We start from the raw sequence: 18,878 nt of genomic DNA, 5'->3' as shown, positions 1-18,878 counted from the left end.
ACAACAAACAGTAACAGCCAACTACAGAGCAACCAAACCAAATACAGAGCAACCACCAAAGGAGACCACAAAACCGGCAGGAAGGCGACAAATTCACCAGCCATGCACCAATAGAACACAGAACAGTACAGCACAGAACAGGCCCTTCGGCCCTCGATGTTGTGCCGAGCAATGGTCACCCCACTCAAACCCACGTATCCACCCTATACCCGTAACCCAACAATCCCCCCCTTAACCTTACTTTTTAGGACACTATGGGCAATTCAGCATGGCCAATCCACCTAACCAGCCCATCTTTGGACTGTGGGAGGAAACCGGAGCACCCGGAGGAAACCCACGCACACACGGGGAGGGCGTGCAGACTCCACACAGACAGTGACCCAGTTGGGAATCGAACCTGGGACCCTGGAGCTGTGAAGCATTTATGCTAACCACCATGCTACCGTGCTGCCCTAAGGACAAAGACCAAAGCAAAAAAAACAAAGGAACAGCACCACCGCCACCAGCTGCCGAAAAAGGCCAAACCGACACAGGGCATAGCGGAGGAAGGAGAGAAAACATCCCATCCCCCACCAGTATCGGCTGCGGGCACTGAACTAAAGCACAAAACCGGCAGGAATATAACGAGGGCACCAAAGATAAAATTGAGATAAAAGCAAAAAAAAACACAATACCGCCAGTCAACCTCCTCACCCCCCCCCCCCCCCCCCCCCCCACCCACCCCCAGCGGCAGATGCACATTGGTGGAAAGACGCCCAGTGCATGTGCAGGAAAATATGTGTGAGTGTGTGCGTACATCGCAGGGAATGTGCATGCATGTAGAATATATTGGGGAATGACTGCGCGTGCATGCCTGTTAGAGTACATGTGCGTGAGAACAAGCTCTTGCGGATTCACGCCCGGCCTGACGTGGCCGTTAGATCGTGCCCCTTATTTCTAGGATGGTGGTAGAATGGTGTCGCAGTGGTTAGCACTGTTGCCTCACAGCACCAGGGAGCAGAGTTCTATTCCAGCCACCGCACATTGTGCGGAGTTTTCACTTTCTCCCCTGTGTCCGTGTGGGTTTCCTCCGGGGGCTCTGGTTTCCTCCCACAGTCCAAGCATGTGCAGGTGAGGTGGGGCTACGGGGATGGGGCGGCAGCTGAGCCGAGGTAGGGTGTTCTTTTAGAGGGTTAGTGCAGACTCGATGGGCCCAATGGCCTCCTTCTTCAATGTAGGGATTTTATGGATTATCCGATTAACTTTTTTTAAGCCTTTGGGAGGAGTCCGTGTTTTCCTCTGCATCTCATCTTCAATGGGTTCTGAAGCTGAATTGTTGGGTTTGGTGAGTTTTGAAATTTGAACTTGACTGGAGAATCTTTGATTCGCCTGGCTGAACTTATATTTCTCCTCGTGCTTTTTCCAAGTGCCGTTTGTTTGAGGGTGTAGCAATCTCTCTTGTTCCTTCACTTTGGGGATTAAATTTACCTCAATCTATCCCATGTCCTCCAGGATACTTTTGTCCTTATGTGGCTATCCAGCTTCTGCTGCACTACTATCTAATATTGTGGCTAAGTTGGACATCTCCTTCAAACTTTGCTGATTTTATCCCAATACTTTTCCTCTCCTCTGACCCTGTGTTGGGCCCTTTTAAATTCTTTAGGCCCTACTCTGATCTGTGTAAATGTGGCAGGTTTAAGTTCTGTGGGCTCTAACCTATTTACACACAGGCCTCTGTCCTTTCCAGACAGAAGGAATATTTCCCGCATTGCACCTTTTTCAACTAAACAGCTCGGGGGATAGCTTTTCCATAGTTAATTCTCCATGACAATGCTTTGACCAATCAGCATCAATTTGAACAACGGCTTGGCAGTTAACTGTTCCCTACTGTAATATCCATGGCAGAGGCTGGACCAATCAGAGTCCACTTGCCAACCAATCAGAAGAAGAAAATACCAGACAGTTTTTCTCTATTTTTCAGCAATGTTCAAGTTCTGTCAGACTGAACAACTATTTGTAGGAGCGACAAAAGCCAGGTTTATTCGGGGTTGTAGATTTGTGGATCAATTTATAGTCTTCTGCTATGGTGGCTGATTTTGAAACTCTTTCTCCCATCACACGGGTTTTACAAAAGGCAGCTTTTGATCTCCTTTTTCAGGATGATTTTTCTGAATGTGCAGTTAATTTTGAGTGTTCGTACCCACCGATCAAATGTGGATTCTTTCAAATTCGAGAAAGGTTTGAATGGGCTTCCTCTGCCAAATCTTAGGAGAATGCATCTGGGATTCATTCATAGGCCCACAGGGCAACACTTTTTTCTGATAATGGTTCACAGAGCTCTCTGCAGGCAGCATGGATTAAACCTCCAGGGTTCTCCTGTTAGCTGACCTTAACACCGTGGGGGCAGCACGGTAGCATGGTGGGGGCAGCACGGTAGCATGGTGGTTAGCATAAATGCTTCACAGCTCCAGGGTCCCAGGTTCGATTCCCGGCTGGGTCACTGTCTGTGCGGAGTCTGCACGTCCTCCCCGTGTGTGCGTGGGTTTCCTCCGGGTGCTCCGGTTTCCTCCCACAGTCCAAAGATGTGCGGGTTAGGTGGATTGGCCATGCTAAATTGCCCTTAGTGTCCTAAAAAAAAAGTAAGGTTAAGGGGGGGGTTATTGGGTTACGGGTATAGGGTGGATACGTGGGTTTGAGTAGGGTGATCGTGGCTTGGCACAACATCGAGGGCCGAAGGGCCTGTTCTGTGCTGTACTGTTCTATGTTCTATGTTAACTGTCAGTTTCTCAAAGGTCGTGAAGAAGGTTTCAACATCTTCTTCAAATGTGGTCACCAACCTAGATTACAGAGGTTGTCTCTGGGTTAGGGTTATTTGAATTTCCAGCAGAATCTCCACTCTGCAAAGATAAATCTTCCAAGCTAATTCAATCTGTTTTATTTCACTCATCTTTGGCACTTGCAATTCCTTCTCCATCAAATCCCGACAGCGCAAAAGGAGGCCATTTGGCCCATTGAGTCTGCACCGACGTTAAGGAGCAATTCTTTTAGCATGGCCAATCCACCTAACCTGTAAATCTTTGGACTGTGGGAGGAAACACAGCACCAGGGGCCTGGGTTCGATTCTGGCCTCAGGCAACTGTGCGGAGTTTGTACTTTCTCCTTGTGTCTGCGCGAGTTTCCTTCGAGTGCTCCGGTTTCCTCCCAGAATCCAAAGATGTGCAGGTTAGGTGGATTGGCCATGCTAATTTGACCCTTAGGGTGGGGTTTCTCTGGCATTATGGGGGTCTCTCTGGCGGAGTGGGGGTCTCTACAGGAATAGGACAGGGGATTGGGTTTAGGTAAGGTGGTCTTTCGAAGGGTCAGTGCAGACTCAATTGGCCCAATGGGACTGGGGATTCTATGATTCTGTGATCTGAGGGGCCTTAAATCCTAGAGATGCAGGTTTCATTTTCTAGGAATTTACAGCTACTACTTCCTCTGTCTGAGGCAGCAGGTATAGGGCACAGGTGAGTTTTAAAGTAGTACATTTTTTTCACTGTCTCTGTCTGGACTACTCTCTGCCGTCCAGGCAGGGGTCTCTGTTTTGGGTAGGGTGACGTTGGTAGTATTTGCTTTGTGGGGGGGAATTGGGGCTTTGGGGGCACCCACCTTAAAGGTTTTCCCCCTTGCGAGATTCCTGCTGACAACTAACTGCACCAATCCATGCCCAGGCGAATCCCGGCCCAGAGAATCCAGTGCCCAAGACCATTAATATGATGCAAATGGGGCAATTTGACCTATTTGCATCTTCCTGCTGGCACGGGGCAAATCCTCTACACTGCTGCCAGTGGGGGACTGCAGCATCGGAATGGGCGCCAATCCTACTTTTTTTTTACCACACTGGATTCTCGGCCTGTCAGCATCGGGCAGCAGAGAATCCAGCCCCACAGCTACAAGATGAACTTTAACATTGAAGCTGTCCTGACTGGAGAGAAGGGCAAGTAATGATATGTGGGCCCTTCCTCCTGTAACCCTCCTGGACTCTGACGCAATGTCGAGCAGACCTGATATTCCTGAAGATGACTGATGGGATCTTGCTGAACATCACATTTTGCACGATGGCACTCCTGGCAGTGCAGCACTCCCTCAGTAATGAACTAGAGGATCAGTCTAGACGTGTGAGTCTATCAAAATGTCTCTTGTCCTCCTTTCCCACTCGCTGACCATCTGTAACAGCAACAGATAACACACAATGGTTGTCCCAACTTTAGAGTTGGATCACTTCTAGAGTAAATAAAGAACGGGCGCGATTCTCCCACACAGGGAGAAATCGTAAGGCTGGCGTCAAATCCGGGCGGGTTTGACGCCAGCCCCCCCCTCCCCGACCGGGAACCGATTCTGGTCCCCGGTCGGGGCTAGTATGCCGCCGCCGTAAACTCTGGCATCGCGGGCTTAACGAATTTCGCTAAGCCCGCTTGCCAGAGTTAGCACCGGCTGACGCGTCATATGACGTCAGCCGCGCATGCGCGGATTGGAAGATTCCAACCCGCGCATGCGCGGATGACGTCATTGCGCATTTGCGCGAAACCCGCGCATGCGCGGGCCGGGAAGGGCTGGGAACTCGGCCCATCGGACAGCTGAGAATCGCTGCTGGCCGTAAAAAAACGGTGGCAGCGATTCGTATCGAGAGTCGGGCGTGGGGGGGGGGGGGGGGGGGAGAATAGCGGGAGGGCGTCGGACTAGCGTGGCTGTAAATTTTACGACCCCCGCTATTCTCCGCACCGTCGTGAGTGCGGAGAATTGCGCCCAACATGTCTCGTTGGACAGCCCAAACAGATTATTGCGGGTGGTGTGAAGGGAGATGGGTTTTTTAATTCATTCTTGGGATGTGGGGTTGGTGGTTTCAATGGCCAGGCCACAATTTATTGCTCATTCCTGAGGGCATTGAAGAATCAACCATTTGTGATTGACTCATTGTGAAGTCAAATGGAGGCCAGACCAGGGAAGGACAACAGATTTCCTTCCCGGAAGGGCATTAGTGAACCAGGTGGGTTTTTACAGCAATAGTTTCATGGTCAGCTTTTTAATCCCAGATTTTTTTTATTGAATTCAAATTTCACAATCAGCCATTGCAGGATTCGAACCCGGGCCCCCAGAAAATGACTGTAGGTTTCTGTATTACTAGTCCAGCGACAATACCACTACCCCACTGCCTCCAAGGTTAAAGGGTAACATGCTGAGGTCAGAGGCATTGCAATTTGAAATTAGCACTCGCTCTCAGTTGCATACTTATTACCTTGTACAAGGCTACAAATCCTCAATGGTGTGAGTGTCCAGTCCACAAGCTGATTAACTCAGTTAAGTTGCACTGCCACACCGCATTGGGTAGATATGGTACTGGAGAAGGGGGTAGTGCAGAGGCCGGGGTGGAAACTGGATGTGGGGCTTTTGGGGAACCAATTGTTCTGTGGGAAAATTGAAAAGGTAATTAAGGAATATGTAGGTTTCAACTGTACGGGTGAGGTGTCGAGGCAGTTGTCTGGGACGCGGTGGTGAGGGGTGAGGTAATTTTGTTTAAGGCCAGGGTGGACAAAGAGGAGATGTTGGAGGTAGATAGGAGTTATGCAGAAGATGGGGACCCAGCGAAGCTGGAAAAGAGGAAGGAACTACAGGCGACCTTCGACCGACTGTCCACCAGGAAGGCGGTGCGCCAACTGAGACGAGGGAGGGGTGCAGTTTATGAACATGGAGATATGTTAGCAGGTCAGCTCCGGAGGGAAGCAGCGGCAAGGGAAATTCTTCAGGTGAGGGACAGGGCAGGGAAGTTGGTGGTGGCTCTGGATCTGATTAACAAGGTTTTTGAAGAGTTTTATGAGAGGCTGTACAGGTCAGAGCCACCCGGGGGAGACTGTGAGATGCAGGAATTTCTAGATGGGTTGGAGTACCCGAGGCTAGGGGAGGGGGACAGAGCTGCATTGGAAGGAACAATAGTGGAGCAGGAGATAAAGGATGCGATTGGGAGGATGCAATCGGGGAAGGTGGCAGGGCTGGATGTGTTTCCGGTGGAATATTATAAAAAATTCAAGGATATGCTGGCACCCCTGATGGTGGGGATGTTTAAAGAGGCGATAGGGAAGGGGGTAGTGCCACAAACCTTGGGGCAGACATCGATTTCACTGTTGCTGAAAAAAGATAAGGATCCGACGGAGTGTGGGTCGTATAGACCCATATCACCTCTGAATGTGGACGCAAAAGTATTGGCGAAGGTACGGCGGGTAGGCTGGAGGAGTGCCTCCCGAAGGTGATAGGTGAGGATCAGACGGGGTTCGTGAGAGGGAGGCAGCTGTTTTCGAACATTAGAAGGGTATTGAATGTGGTTATGGCACCGGCAGAGGGGAAGGAAGCAGAGGTGGTTGTGGCATTGGATGCCGAGAAGGCGTTTGACCGGGTACCTGACGGCAGTTCTGGAGCGGTTTGGGATTGGACCAAGATTTGTGAACTGGGTAAAGCTACTGTATAAGGAGCCGAGGGCGAGTGTCCGCACAAACAACATCAGCTCGAGATACTTTTCTCTCCACCGTGGAATGAGACAGGGATGTCCAATGACCCCCCTTCTGTTTGCACTTGTGATTGAGCAGTTGGCCATCGCATTAAGAAGTTCGGGAGCATGGAAAGGAATAGTGAGGGGGGGGGGGGGGGGGATAGAGCATAGGGTGTCCTTATATGCCGATGACTTGCTGCTGTATGTGTCGGAATCGAGTGTGTCGATAGGAGGAATATTGGAGCTACTGTGAGTATTTGGGTCTTTCTCTGGGTACAAGCTGAACATGGACAAGTGAGTATTTTGTGGTGTCTCGGCTGGGGGTGGGGGCAGGGGTGGAAGGGGCTGCCATTCCATAGGGCAGGGACTCACTTTAGGTATCTGGGGGTGCAGGTTGCCCGGGAGTGGGGGAGGCTTCGCAAGTACAACATCACTAGTTTGGTGGGAGAGTGAAAGTCGATCTGGCAAGGTGGGATGGTCTCCCTCTGTCACTGGCGGGTCGGGTACAGGCGGGTAAAATGAATGTGTTGTCGCGATTTCTGTTTATTTTTCAATCACTACCGATTTTCCTGCCAAAGGCTTTTTTCAGGGAGATTGAGGGAAGGATTACCTCGTTCATATGGGGAGGGAAGGTGGCCAGAGTGAGGAAGGTGCTGCTACAGAGGGGAAGGCAGGGAGGGGGTTTGGGTTTCCCGAACCTGATGTAGGGATTGATTCCCAGTGGGTCAGAATGGAGGAGAGTTTGTGCAGGGGGTCGGGACTGAAAGCATTAGCAACAGCACCGCTCCTGATAGCTCCGGGGAAATACTTGGGAGTCCGGTAATAATACCTTCATTGAAAATCTGGAGGCAGTTTCGGCAACACTTCGGGTTGGGGGCAGGGTCAAGGGAAATGCCAATTCAGGGGAACCACAGATTTCAGCCAGGGAGGTGGGATGGAAGTTTTCGGAAATGGGAAGAGAATGGGATTAAGACGCTAAAAAATTTGTTTCGTAGGGGTCGGTTTGCAGGATTGAAGGAGCTGGAAGCGAAGTATGGGCTGGAGCAGGGAGAAGTGTTTGGATACATGCAGGTTCGAGATTTTGCCAGGAAGGAGATACAGAGCTTCCCAGAGGAACCGGCCTCCACATTGCTGGAGGAGGTGCTGACGACAGGGGGACCGGAGAAGGGGGTAGTGTCAGTGGTGTACGGAGCTATTTTGGAAGAGGATAAGGCACCACTAGAGGGGATCAAAGCGAAGTGGGAGGAAGAGTTGGGAGAGGTTATAGAGGAGGGGGTCTGGTGTGAGGTGCTCCGGAGAGTAAATGCCTCCACCTCGTGTGCGAGGTTGGGGCTGATAAAGCTGAAGGTGGTATACAGAGCGCACCTCACAAGGGCGAGGATGAGCCGATTCTTTGAAGGAGTAGAAGATGTGTGTGAACGTTGCGGGGGGTGGGGTGGGGGGGGGGGGGGGGGGTTGTTAACCACATTCATATGTTTTGGTCCTGTCCCAAGCTAGAGGAATATTGGAAGAAGGTTTTTAGGGTAATTTCCAAGGTGGTGCATGTGAAGCTGGACCCGGATCCCCGGGAGACCATATTCGGGTTTCCAACCCAGGCTGTCGGATCAGCCAGGGTTGGAAACGGGTGCGGAGGCAGATATCATAGCCTTCGCCTCGTTGATCGCCCGAAGGCGGATCCTGCTGGGATGGAGAGCGGCCTCTCCACCCTGTGCCCTGGCGTGGCGAGGGGGCCTGTTGGAATACTTGACCCTTGAGAAGTTTGAACTGAGGGGAAGGACGGAGGGGTTCTACAAATCGTGGGCATTATTCATTATGCACTTTCAAGAACTGGATAACATCGAACATTAGTTGGGGGGGGGAAGGTGGGTGGGGTGCGTGGGGAGGGGGGCTGTGTGTATTAAGGGTGACTATGGGTAATCCCTGATTCCTTTTTGTCATTTGTTTATGTAAACATGTGGGCTGATGTTTGGCGGTTGTTCGGAGAATGGGATTGTTGTTATTGTTATGGGATTGACATATTTGTTGCTGATTATTGCTTGTTGTTGGTGGGTGTAAATTCGGGAGAAAATGTGAAAAAGGAGAAGAAAATTTTTTTTTAAACAAGTTACACTGCCACAGCTGGCTTCCAAACAGGCTGCTGGTTTGTCAAAAATACCTTTCCCAAAAGGCAAATTGAGCATCAGGATTCACTACTCTCAGACTCCACAGCAATGGAGGCTGCAGAACTGGACTCAGTGCCTTTGAGCCAGGGAGGGGAGGAATCGTCTAGCACCCCAAACTCTTTATCCCACCCCAATAATGATGATACAATGCCAACTGTAGAACAGATGTGTGCGTGACCATCGGCTGCGTAAAGTTCAATGTAAAATCGCCATAGTCCCAGATGACCATAGGCTGCTGTCTCCTTTGAGAGGGACAGCCGCCTGGTGGTGATTTAACCTGAGGATCACCACACCTCAGGCAAGGGGCAAGGTTGAGAAGGCGGGGCCTTTGTGAATACCTCAGTTGGTAAAGGGATTGGACCCACAATGGTGGCCTTGCTCTGCATCACAAACCAGCTGTCCAGCCAACTGAGCTAAAGCGGCCAGGTATCGGACTGTCATATCCAGCCCGGGTTCTGTTCAGGCTAATCCCAGAGGAGTGTGCCCTGGTAGTCGGGTGACCCAATCTCCTCGAACAATTCCCCTGCAGCCAGAGCCTTCAGTCGGAGGCTTGAGGCTGACTCTGTGATAAACAAATCTCTCTGCTGGGCTGTGATTTACAAACATTAATAAAATTACAAACATGAGAAGGATCCAGCCAAGTTTCTTCCCATGGTCTAGGTATCTGCAGGTTGGGTGGAGTGGTCATGATCAATTCAAAGGGTTGCGGGGATAGAGCGGGGGAGTGAGCCTGGGTACAGCGCTCTCTTGGGGGTGGGGGTCGGTGCAGACTTGATGGGCCAAATGGCCTCTTTCTGCACTGGAGAGATTGTATGATCAATGATGTAAGTAAATAGTTACTGGGGGAGATAGTAGCCATATTATCAGAAAGCATCTCAAGTGCTAACGTAATCTCCCCTTTAATTGAGGAAATGAGCAAATCTGCTGACAACCATTGTATTCAATGTGACGAATGGCTCACTTTATCCTAACCTGCTGTAAGTACACAGAAAGTACCACTATGGCCAGCAAGGAGAGATAATGACCTTTCTACCAGTCCAATTAGAAGTCAGTCATACATTAACCAAATAGCAATAACCAGAGTTACAGATAAAGTCCAGGCTTTCAATGGAGTGAGGGGTTCCTGCTCAGCAACCATAGCAACAGCACATGTCTGATTTGCAGTCAACACCAAACTCACAGACCTGAGATATAGTGAATTGAAATGATCTAGACAAGCTTGACCAGTGGAAGGACCATGGCAGCTACAGCTGTTAGGCAATGGTCGAGGGAAAAGTGACTTGGATTATGGGACTGAGTTGTTGCAGGAAGTCAGAAAAGTTGCGGTTTTAGTAAACAGGTCAATAAAACCATCAGCACAATGTTCACAGGGATGGTCATTTTAACTCTGTCTGTATTTCAACTCACACAGATACTGGAACTCACTCAATAACAACAACAACATTTACGTAGCACCTTTAAGGTAGTGAAATGTCATCAGGTGCTTCACAGGAGTATTTTGAAGCAGAATTTTTTTTTTTTTTTAGAACAGTACAGCACAGAACAGGCCCTTCGGCCCTCGATGTTGTGCCGAGCAATAATCACCCTACTCAAGCCCACGTATCCACCCTATACCAGTAACCCAACAACCCCCATTAACCTTATTTTTTAGGACACTAAGGGCAATTTAGCCTGGCCAATCCACCTAACCCGCACATCTTTGGACTGTGGGACGAAACCGGAGCACCCGGAGGAAACCCACGCACACACGGGGAGAATATGCAGACTCCACACAGACAGTGACCCAGCCGGGAATCGAACCTGGGACCCTGGAGCTGTGAAGCATTGATGCTAACCACCATGCTACCGTGCTGCCCACAATTTGACCCCTGAGGGGATATGAGAGGCCATTGACCAAACGTTTCATCAAGATGTCGGCTTTAAGGAGCATCTTAAAGAGGAGAGAAGTGAAGAAAGAAATGCAGATTTTGGGAAATAATTCCAGAGCTCGGAGCCACGTGGAATAATTAAACTGGGGAATGTTAAAATGGCTGGAACAGGCAAAGTGTAGGCATCTTTAGGAGCTTGTAAAGCTGGAGATGATCACAGAGACAGGAAAGGACGAGGCCATGGAGGGATTGGACAATGGATTCGAATTTTAAAATGGAGGTGTTGCTCATCAGGGGGCCTATCTAGGTCAGCGAGCGCAGAGGTGATGGGTGAACATGAGTTAGGGATTGAGGGTTTTCAAGTTTATGAGGGTATAAGATGGGAGAGCCAGTGAAACAGTTGAGTCTGGAGGTAACAAAGGCATGGACGAGGGTATTGGGACTGGATGATTTGAGGCAATGGAGAAATTAAGCCATGTTACAGAAGGGAAAGTAGATAGTCTTAGCAATGGTGCATTTAAACTCACAGAGCAAGAGGAACCTGCTGATCGACACACACATATACACACATTATTAATGCAGACACACACAACATATACCATGCTGCTTGTCCGAAGCCTCTCGTTTTATTGTTTCATTGTTTGCAGGGCTTTCATTGATCTGCACTGTCAATCAGTTGAGCTGGCTCTATGGAGTATCTGCAGAGAGTGAGAGCAGCTGCTGTACAGGTTACAGTAGGAGTAAGCTCAGCTCTTTAGTTAAATGACAAAACAATGCAAAGACAAGTCCGCCTGCGGAATAGCGTCGATTCCTCAGAGATGCACACTTTCCATGCTCACTGCATTATCGTAGCAGTGACTCTCCTTTGACAGAGCATGTGTTTGGAGCTGGTCTGCTCTGGGCTTCTGGGCATTGTCCATTATTGGTCTACAGCATTGACAGCAGCATTGGGCACAGCAGGAGGTCAGGAGTCTGTCCATTGGGCTGAATGAGTGCATCCAGAGGGGCAGGAAGTCCCAGGAACGCAGCTTTGAGGGGAGATATTGGGGCCATTTCTTCTGGAGGATGTTGATGATGACAATGAGGACGATGATGATGACGATGGGTCCGGCAATGGCTCCCAGCACAACCCAACCTGCCACGGACAAACCAAAGAGAGCCCCAGGGATCAGGAAGAAACTGAGCAGCAGATACATGATTGGAAACCATCGATACTTGGCTGTAACATTCCCAAATATCTTGGCCACTGTGATTGGGATTCTCATGCATGGGATGCAATACCAGATGAGAATCCCACAGAGGTTAAAGAACAGATGGATGAGGGCAACCTGGTAAAAGAGAAGATATGTGAATGTCAGAATTTTCACGGCTGGTTACCAAGCTGATTCAAATGATGAGCAATGGCCAGCATCTTACAGATCTTTTTTCTACAAAGCCCATTGTGCGACTGTGCCCCCCCGATTTGAGATCCCCCACCTCCCCCAAGCCATCCTTTTCTACATCAACCTGTCGAGCCCCTTAAGAATTTTGTCAGTTTCAATTAGATCGCCTCTCGTTCTTCCAAACTCTGGAGAATGCAGGCCGAATCTCCTCATTCTTTCCTCATTGGACTGTCCAGCCATCCGAGGAGTTAGTCTGGTGAACCTCTGCCACTCCCCCTTTCTGACAAGTATTCACTCTTACAGAACTCTATGTCAAACCCATTTACCATTCATCCATCTGTTCTATGCTGTGGCGACTAGGGGCTTTTCACAGCAACTTCATTTGAAGCCTCCTTGTGACAATAAGCGATTTTCATCTTCATTTCGTTTTCATTTTATGTCAGACCTCACCATCCAAAACGTTCAGGCCAAAGAAAGGTTAAGGTGTGGAGAGAAGTCATTTGTCTCCTCATGACTTGCCTCAGTAGGAGAAAACCAGCCTAATCCCACTTTCCAGCTCTAAATCCATAACCCTATAAGTTAAAGCACCTCAAATGCTGATCCAAGTGTTTTTTAAAATGTTTCAGACATTGAATCTCAGATCCTCATCGCCCATTGGGTGAAAATTCTCTCCTCAACTCCCCTCTAATCCTAATTACTCTAGATTTCTGCCCTTCCTCGCCACGAACACGTATAGGCCCTTCCTATTCATTCCACCTCGATCACTCATGTTTTACCCACCTCGATTAAATCTCTTCTCAGCCTCCTCTGCTCTGAAGAAAGTAAGCCCAACCTGTCCATAGCTAAAATTCTCCAGTCCAGGTAACGGATGGCATTGTTAGCACTACTGCCTCACAGCGCCAGGGACCTGGGCTCAATTCTGATCTTGGGTGACTGTCTGTGCGGAGTCTGTACGTTCTCCCTGTGTCTGCGTGGGTTTCCTCCCACAGTCCAAAGATGTGCAGGTTAGGTGGATTGCCCGTGCTAAATTGTCTCTTCCTGTCCAGGGATGTGCAGGTTAAATTACGGGTATAAGACGGAGTGGATCGGTGCAGACTCGATGGGCCAAATGGCCTCCTTCTGCACTGTAGGGATTCTATGATTCTACAGACATCTCTAGTACCCTCTCTAGTGCAACCATAACCTGCCAGAACTGTACACAGGGAGCAGGATTCTCTCACCACGGGCCGGTTCAGAGAATCGGCAATCGCCCCATTTTTTTTTCGCAACGCCGTTCCGCCATTCTCTCAATCAGCAGGAATGGCGTCATTATGATCGGCGCCGCGTCGCCCGGAGAATTGCCCAAAGTGGTAAGTTCAGCGATTCTCTGGGCTCCCGTAGATTCTGCGGGCCGGATGGGCCGAATGGGCCGAAGTCCAGACCCTAGACGCCGATCTAATCTGCAAATGCGGGAGAGGTGAGCGGCCGGCGTGTGGGGGTACCTGAGTCTGTCAGGACGGGCATGGCCGGGGCTGGGGGCGAGGGGGGGGGGGGGGGGGGGGGGGGGGGGGGGGGGGGGGGGGGTGGGTGGGGTGCGTGAGGACGACATGCCGGTCGGCCTGGAATGGCCCGCCATGGCAGGGCTGTGCCAAGGCTGATGGGCTCTGACCCCGGGCGCTGGTTGCCCAGCAAACCTCCTGGCCATGCCCATGGGTGACAGACCCCCAGGAGCCGGACCTCCCAGTCGGCGACACCCACCGGCGGGCAGGTCCAGGGTCCATGGCAACCCCCGTGAGGGCAGAGCCATCCAACGATGGCGCTATCAGGAGGGACGGGTAATAGTGGGCAGAGCACGGAGGGTGTGGGCAGCTGGTCTGGGTGCATGCGTAGCTGTGGCGTAACCAGCCAACCGGAGCAGACATGTATCTAATGGCACCTGGCTGTAGAGGGGGCCATGCACCATCCCTAAACATGTTGTATACCCCCCACCCCCTGCAGATCGTAATGTTTGGGCACTAACCAGCGATGTTGGCTGCCGTGGCAGGAGCCGCTGCCCTGCATGTGGCCCTGTGGCAGCGTCGGCGCAGGCGGCTCAGAGCGGCTGCAGCAGAGGGCCAGGTGGCACCCTCTCAGGCTACAGGGCCACCCGCCTGACAGGTGCAGGAGGAGGAAGAGGAGGAGGAGGCAGACGACAACCACAAAAACAAGGGGGAGACACAGGATGAGGATACCGATGTGGATGAGGAGCAGGAGGAGGAAGAGGAGGAGGCGGTGATGGTGCCAAGGCACCAGAGACGCCCCATGAGGCCTCGTGTCTACATGCGTCGCATTTCCTTCGAGGACCTGCCAGACAGGACATGCAGGAGGAGACTCAGGATGAGTCGGGAAACCGTCGCCCATATCTGCCACCTGATGGCACACCTGGCACCGCGTGGCACTGGGGGAGGACATTCTCGTCAAGGTTACAGTGGCCCTTAACTTTTATGTGATGGGGTCGTTCCAGGTGCCGAGTGGGGTCCTGTCCGGCACCTCCTAGCAATCGGTTCACCGGTGCATCCCTGCAGCGACTGACTCCCTGTATGGCATCGCGGAACGGTACATCCAGTTCCCTGTGGACAGTGCCCACCAGAATGTCCGGCAGTGGGGTTTGCTGCCGTGGCCAGGATACCCATGGTACAGGGGGCAATCAATTGGGTGCATGTCGCCAAGCATCCACCAGTGGAGAACAGGGACGTGTTCATGGGCAGGAAGGGGACCCACTCCATGAACATTCAGGTGGTCTGTCACCACCAGATGAAGATCCTGCACGTTTGTGCCCGTTATCCGGGCAGTGTACATGACGCATTTATCCTGGCACAATCATTCATCCCCGCCATGTTCGAGGGTCACCACCCCCCCCCCCCCCCCCCCCCCGGCTGAGGGGCTGGTTGCCGGGCGACATGGATTACCCGTTGCGGTCGTGGCTGATGACGCCTATACGGAGGCCACAGACAGACGCGGAGACCCGCTACAATGAGGCCCGTGCAGCACCCAGGGGTGTGATCGAGAGGTGCTTTGGCCTGTTGAAGATGCGCTTCAGGTGCCTGGACTGCTCTGGAGGGGCCCTCCAGTACCTATCAGAGCGGGTCGGCCGCATCGTTGTGGTCTGCTGCATCCTCCACAATATAGGCCAGCAGAGGGGTGATGTGCTGGAGGAGGAGGAGGAGGCAGAGGGCGAGCCCGCTGAAGGGGACGCCTCTCCAGATGAGGAGGATGGTGACGGGGGGGGGGGGCAATAGACGCGACATGGGGGCTGGACGACACCACCGGCTTTGCCAGCGAGCACGCGAGGCATTGATTGCCGCAAGTTTCACCAACTAGGGGGGTAGGAGCTGCTGAGCAGGGGAACTGGCACCACCTTACTGCCCCACCTCACCACTCAGCACCCCCACCTCCCACAACACCCATGGGACACCCCCCCCCCCCCCCCCACACCAGCACAGCACCCCTCCACCACACATCCACCTGTGGTACAACGGGCTGATCTCAGACGATTGCTTGTGGAAGTGGGTGTGATCAATGCCATGGGGGATGATGGCAACCTGCTCTGGGATGAGCTGTGAGCTCCAAATTGTGAGCCAATGTCTGACTCATGGCCGCAGCTACACCCTCCACCTGGGTGGTCCCTGTATGCGTTCTGGACACTCCATCACATGGCCATGTGGGGTAGCTGGCGGCGGTGTTCCATGGGCGCCTGTAGGGGGGAGAGATTTACACCCACCTGGGCTTAACGTTCCATTGCCCTTCGACAACAATGCAACTCAGTCCCCTACACGACCCTGCAGGCACCGGACATAGCACAGAGGCAACTTGCATTGGTGTAACAGTGAGTTTAATTGGAATGGTAACATACAAGTGCCCTAGCCCCTATAACTAAACTGTGCCCTGCACCCGTGCCAACTTACTAGGTGTCAAACTTCTTGACCTTACGGGCCCTAACACTATGTCTTGGTGTTTCCCCAGACGGTAGAGCAGGATCGGAGGCAGATTGCTGAGACTCCTGCCCTGCGACCTGGCTCCTCGTTGGCGCGCGTTTCCTGGGGCAGCCCAGCTTGGATGGACCAGGCTGCTCCGTGGGCGTGCTGGATGGCGTGGTGCCACCCTGTTCTACTCACTTCCCACCAGGGACGGAAGGGGGGGGGGGGGAGTCCGAGGATCCCGCTGTGTTCTGGGTCCTCCCTTGCTGGAGTCACCGGGACAGGCCCCAGAACCTCCTCCTCCCTCGGTGTGCCCAGTGGCCCCCGGACCTCTCTATGGGCCGGGGGTGCGAGCGGAGACAAGCCCCGAGGACCACCGACACCTGGTGCTGCCAGTCCTGGAGGCCCGCTGTGGTATCGACCAGGGTCTGAACGTTAGCGGCGATGGAGCTCAGGGCGTGGGCCATCCCTGTCTGTGACTGCACCACCTCCCTCTGGGCTTGTGCCGCCAATGCTCTCAGTGATGGCCTGCAGAGACTGGTCCATGGTCTGCTGAGACTGGGCCATGGCCTGCAGAGACTGGTCCATGGCCTGCTGAGACTGGGCCATGGCCTGCTGAGACTGGGCCATGGCCTGCTGAGACTGAGCCATGGCCTGCTGAGACTGGGCCATGGCCTGCTGAGACTGGGCCATGGCCTGCTGAGACTGGGCCACGGCCTTTCTGAGACTGGGCCACGGCCTGCTGAGACTGGGCCACGGCCTGCTGAGATTGGACCATGGCCTGCTGAGACTGGACCATGGCCTGCTGAGACTGGGCCACGGCCTGCTGAGACTGAGCCATGGCCTGCTGAGACTGGACCATGGCCTGCTAAGACTGGGCCACGGCCTGCTGAGACTGAGCCATGGCCTGCTGAGACTGGACCACGGCCTGCTGAGACTGGGCCATGGCCTGCTGAGACTGAGCCATGGCCTGCTGAGACTGGACCATGGCCTGCTGAGACTGGGCCACGGCCTGCTGAGACTGAGCCATGGCCTGCTGAGACTGGACCATGGCCTGCTGAGACTGGGCCACGGCCTGCTGAGACTGAGCCATGGCCTGCTGAGACTGAGCCATGGCCTGCTGAGACTGGACCACGGCCTGCTGAGACTGGACCATGGCCTGCTGAGACTGAGCCATGGCCTGCTGAGACTGGACCATGGCCTGCTGAGACTGGACCAAACTGCGGAGCACGGCTGCAATGTCCAGCTGGCTCTGGCACATGTGATAGGGCAGCCCTGTCCTAGGCCACGGATGACGCATGCACATGAAGCCCCATGCCTTACATGACCTGACCCATGGTCGAAACTGTTGCACCCATTGCCTCCACCGCGGACGCAACCCATGCGGTGTCGGCCCAGGTGGCAGCCATGACCGGCACCATTCCCTGCTCCTGTACATGGATGGACTCCTCCACCTGCGTCTGCAGCTGCTGGAGGCCGTTGTTTAGTCCCTGGTCCCTGACTGCATCGGGTCTATGGGTGGGTCTGGAAAGTCCAGGAACCCGGGAACTGATTGGGCGGCAGCTGGTTGCTGGGGCTGGGCTGCCCTCCGACCATCTGGCCCCTCAGCTGCTCCTTCCTCCCCCTGCTGTACGGCTGTGTGGTGCGCACCAGTGAGTGTCCCAGAAGCCTCTTTACTAAAGTGCCCAACCGAGGTGATAGTCTCTGCGATGGTGGAGGGTGTGGGAGACAGCAGTGGCACAAAGTCTACATCCTCATCGGAGCTAAAGTCAGGGGTCTCCTACGTCAACCCTTGGCCCAATGGTCCTTGTCTCGCCCCCATCTGAGGGTCACTGTCCGGTCTGTCCGTCAACTGTGTCCCCGTCCTCTGTGTGTCACTGTCCTGGTAGTCGTGTGCATCTGTGTCCAGGGTGTCCGCGTCCTGGCTGTCGGTGTCCTGGGTGTCCGTCCTCTGTGCATCAGTGTCCTGGGTCCCAGTGTCGGAGGAAGGCCCTCCCCGCCGTGGCGAGCGTCCCTGGGGGCATCTGGACCTGGCACTGATCATGGGCGAGGTACACCAGACGGGCTGGGACGACCGGCTAGATGATGGCATGGAGGCACTGGGCACCCGGCCATAGCGCCTCTCATGGGTGTGTGCAGCCCGTGTGTGTCAGGTGCGGGGTTTTGCCCTCCACCTGGGGGGGGGGGGGGGGGGGGGGGGGGGGTTACTTCCATGTGTGGGTGGTAGGGGTTGGGTGGTGCCAGGGGCACATCTCGGTGTACTCACCTCGGCTGCCCTCATCAGGTCATGCATCTTTTTCCGGCACTGTTCGCCGGTCCGTGGGGTGTGCCCCACTGAGCCTACGGCATTGCCCACCTCCCTCCAATTACGCCGGTCTGTGGTGCCCGGATGGCGGTGGCCCTGGTCTGGGGCACAGGATCGCCCTCCTCTCCTCGACCGCGTCCAGCAGCGTGTCGAGGTCATGGTCCCTGAACCTCGGGGTGGCACGGCGGACATCTCAGGGTCTCGGGACTGTTGCCGCTCACGCACATTAAGCGAGGCGTCGGCGCATCATCGAGGCGTCAGGCATATCTGACGCCAGACTGCGCCGCGACTTCTCACGCCACCCGTGCTGACCCCATTTGCAGCCCAGAATCCATCCTCGTGAACACTCTGCCACAAGATTAGAGAATCCCGCCCCCTGACTCTAGTTGAGGATTAACTAGTGTTTTATTCAGTTCTAACAAAATCTTCCTGCGCTTATATTCTCTGTCTCAGCTAATAAAGGGGAGTTGGATGATCAGTCATGATCATAATAAATGGCAACGGAGCAAGCTCGATGGGCCGAATAGAACATAGAACATACAGAGCAGAAGGAGGCCATTCGGCCCATCGAGTCTGCACCGACCCACTTAAACCCTCACTTCCACCCTATCCCTGTAACCCAGTAACCACTCCTAACCTTTTTGGTCACAAAGGGCAATTTAGCATGGCCAATCCACCTAACCTGCACATCTTTGGACTGTGGGAGGAAACCGGAGCACCCGGAGGA

At 53.3% G+C, this 18,878-nt stretch overlaps 1 protein-coding gene across 1 annotated transcript in view; it reads right to left on the bottom strand.

Moving 5' to 3' along the window:
- Nucleotides 1-11,125: 11,125 nt before the first annotated feature.
- The window catches only part of LOC119955612 (sodium-dependent phosphate transport protein 2C-like), a 150,966-nt gene continuing 143,213 nt past the window's right edge, over nucleotides 11,126-18,878 (bottom strand). The window contains exon 13 of the mRNA XM_038782010.1: nucleotides 11,126-11,857. Within this exon, the coding sequence (XP_038637938.1) occupies nucleotides 11,342-11,857 (516 nt within the window). The 3' untranslated portion in view covers nucleotides 11,126-11,341. The remainder of the gene's footprint in view (nucleotides 11,858-18,878) is intronic.

The sequence above is a fragment of the Scyliorhinus canicula genome, chromosome 21 (assembly GCF_902713615.1).
Source record: "Scyliorhinus canicula chromosome 21, sScyCan1.1, whole genome shotgun sequence".
NCBI lineage: Eukaryota > Metazoa > Chordata > Chondrichthyes > Carcharhiniformes > Scyliorhinidae > Scyliorhinus > Scyliorhinus canicula.
This window is presented reverse-complemented; position numbering and strand designations above follow the sequence as displayed.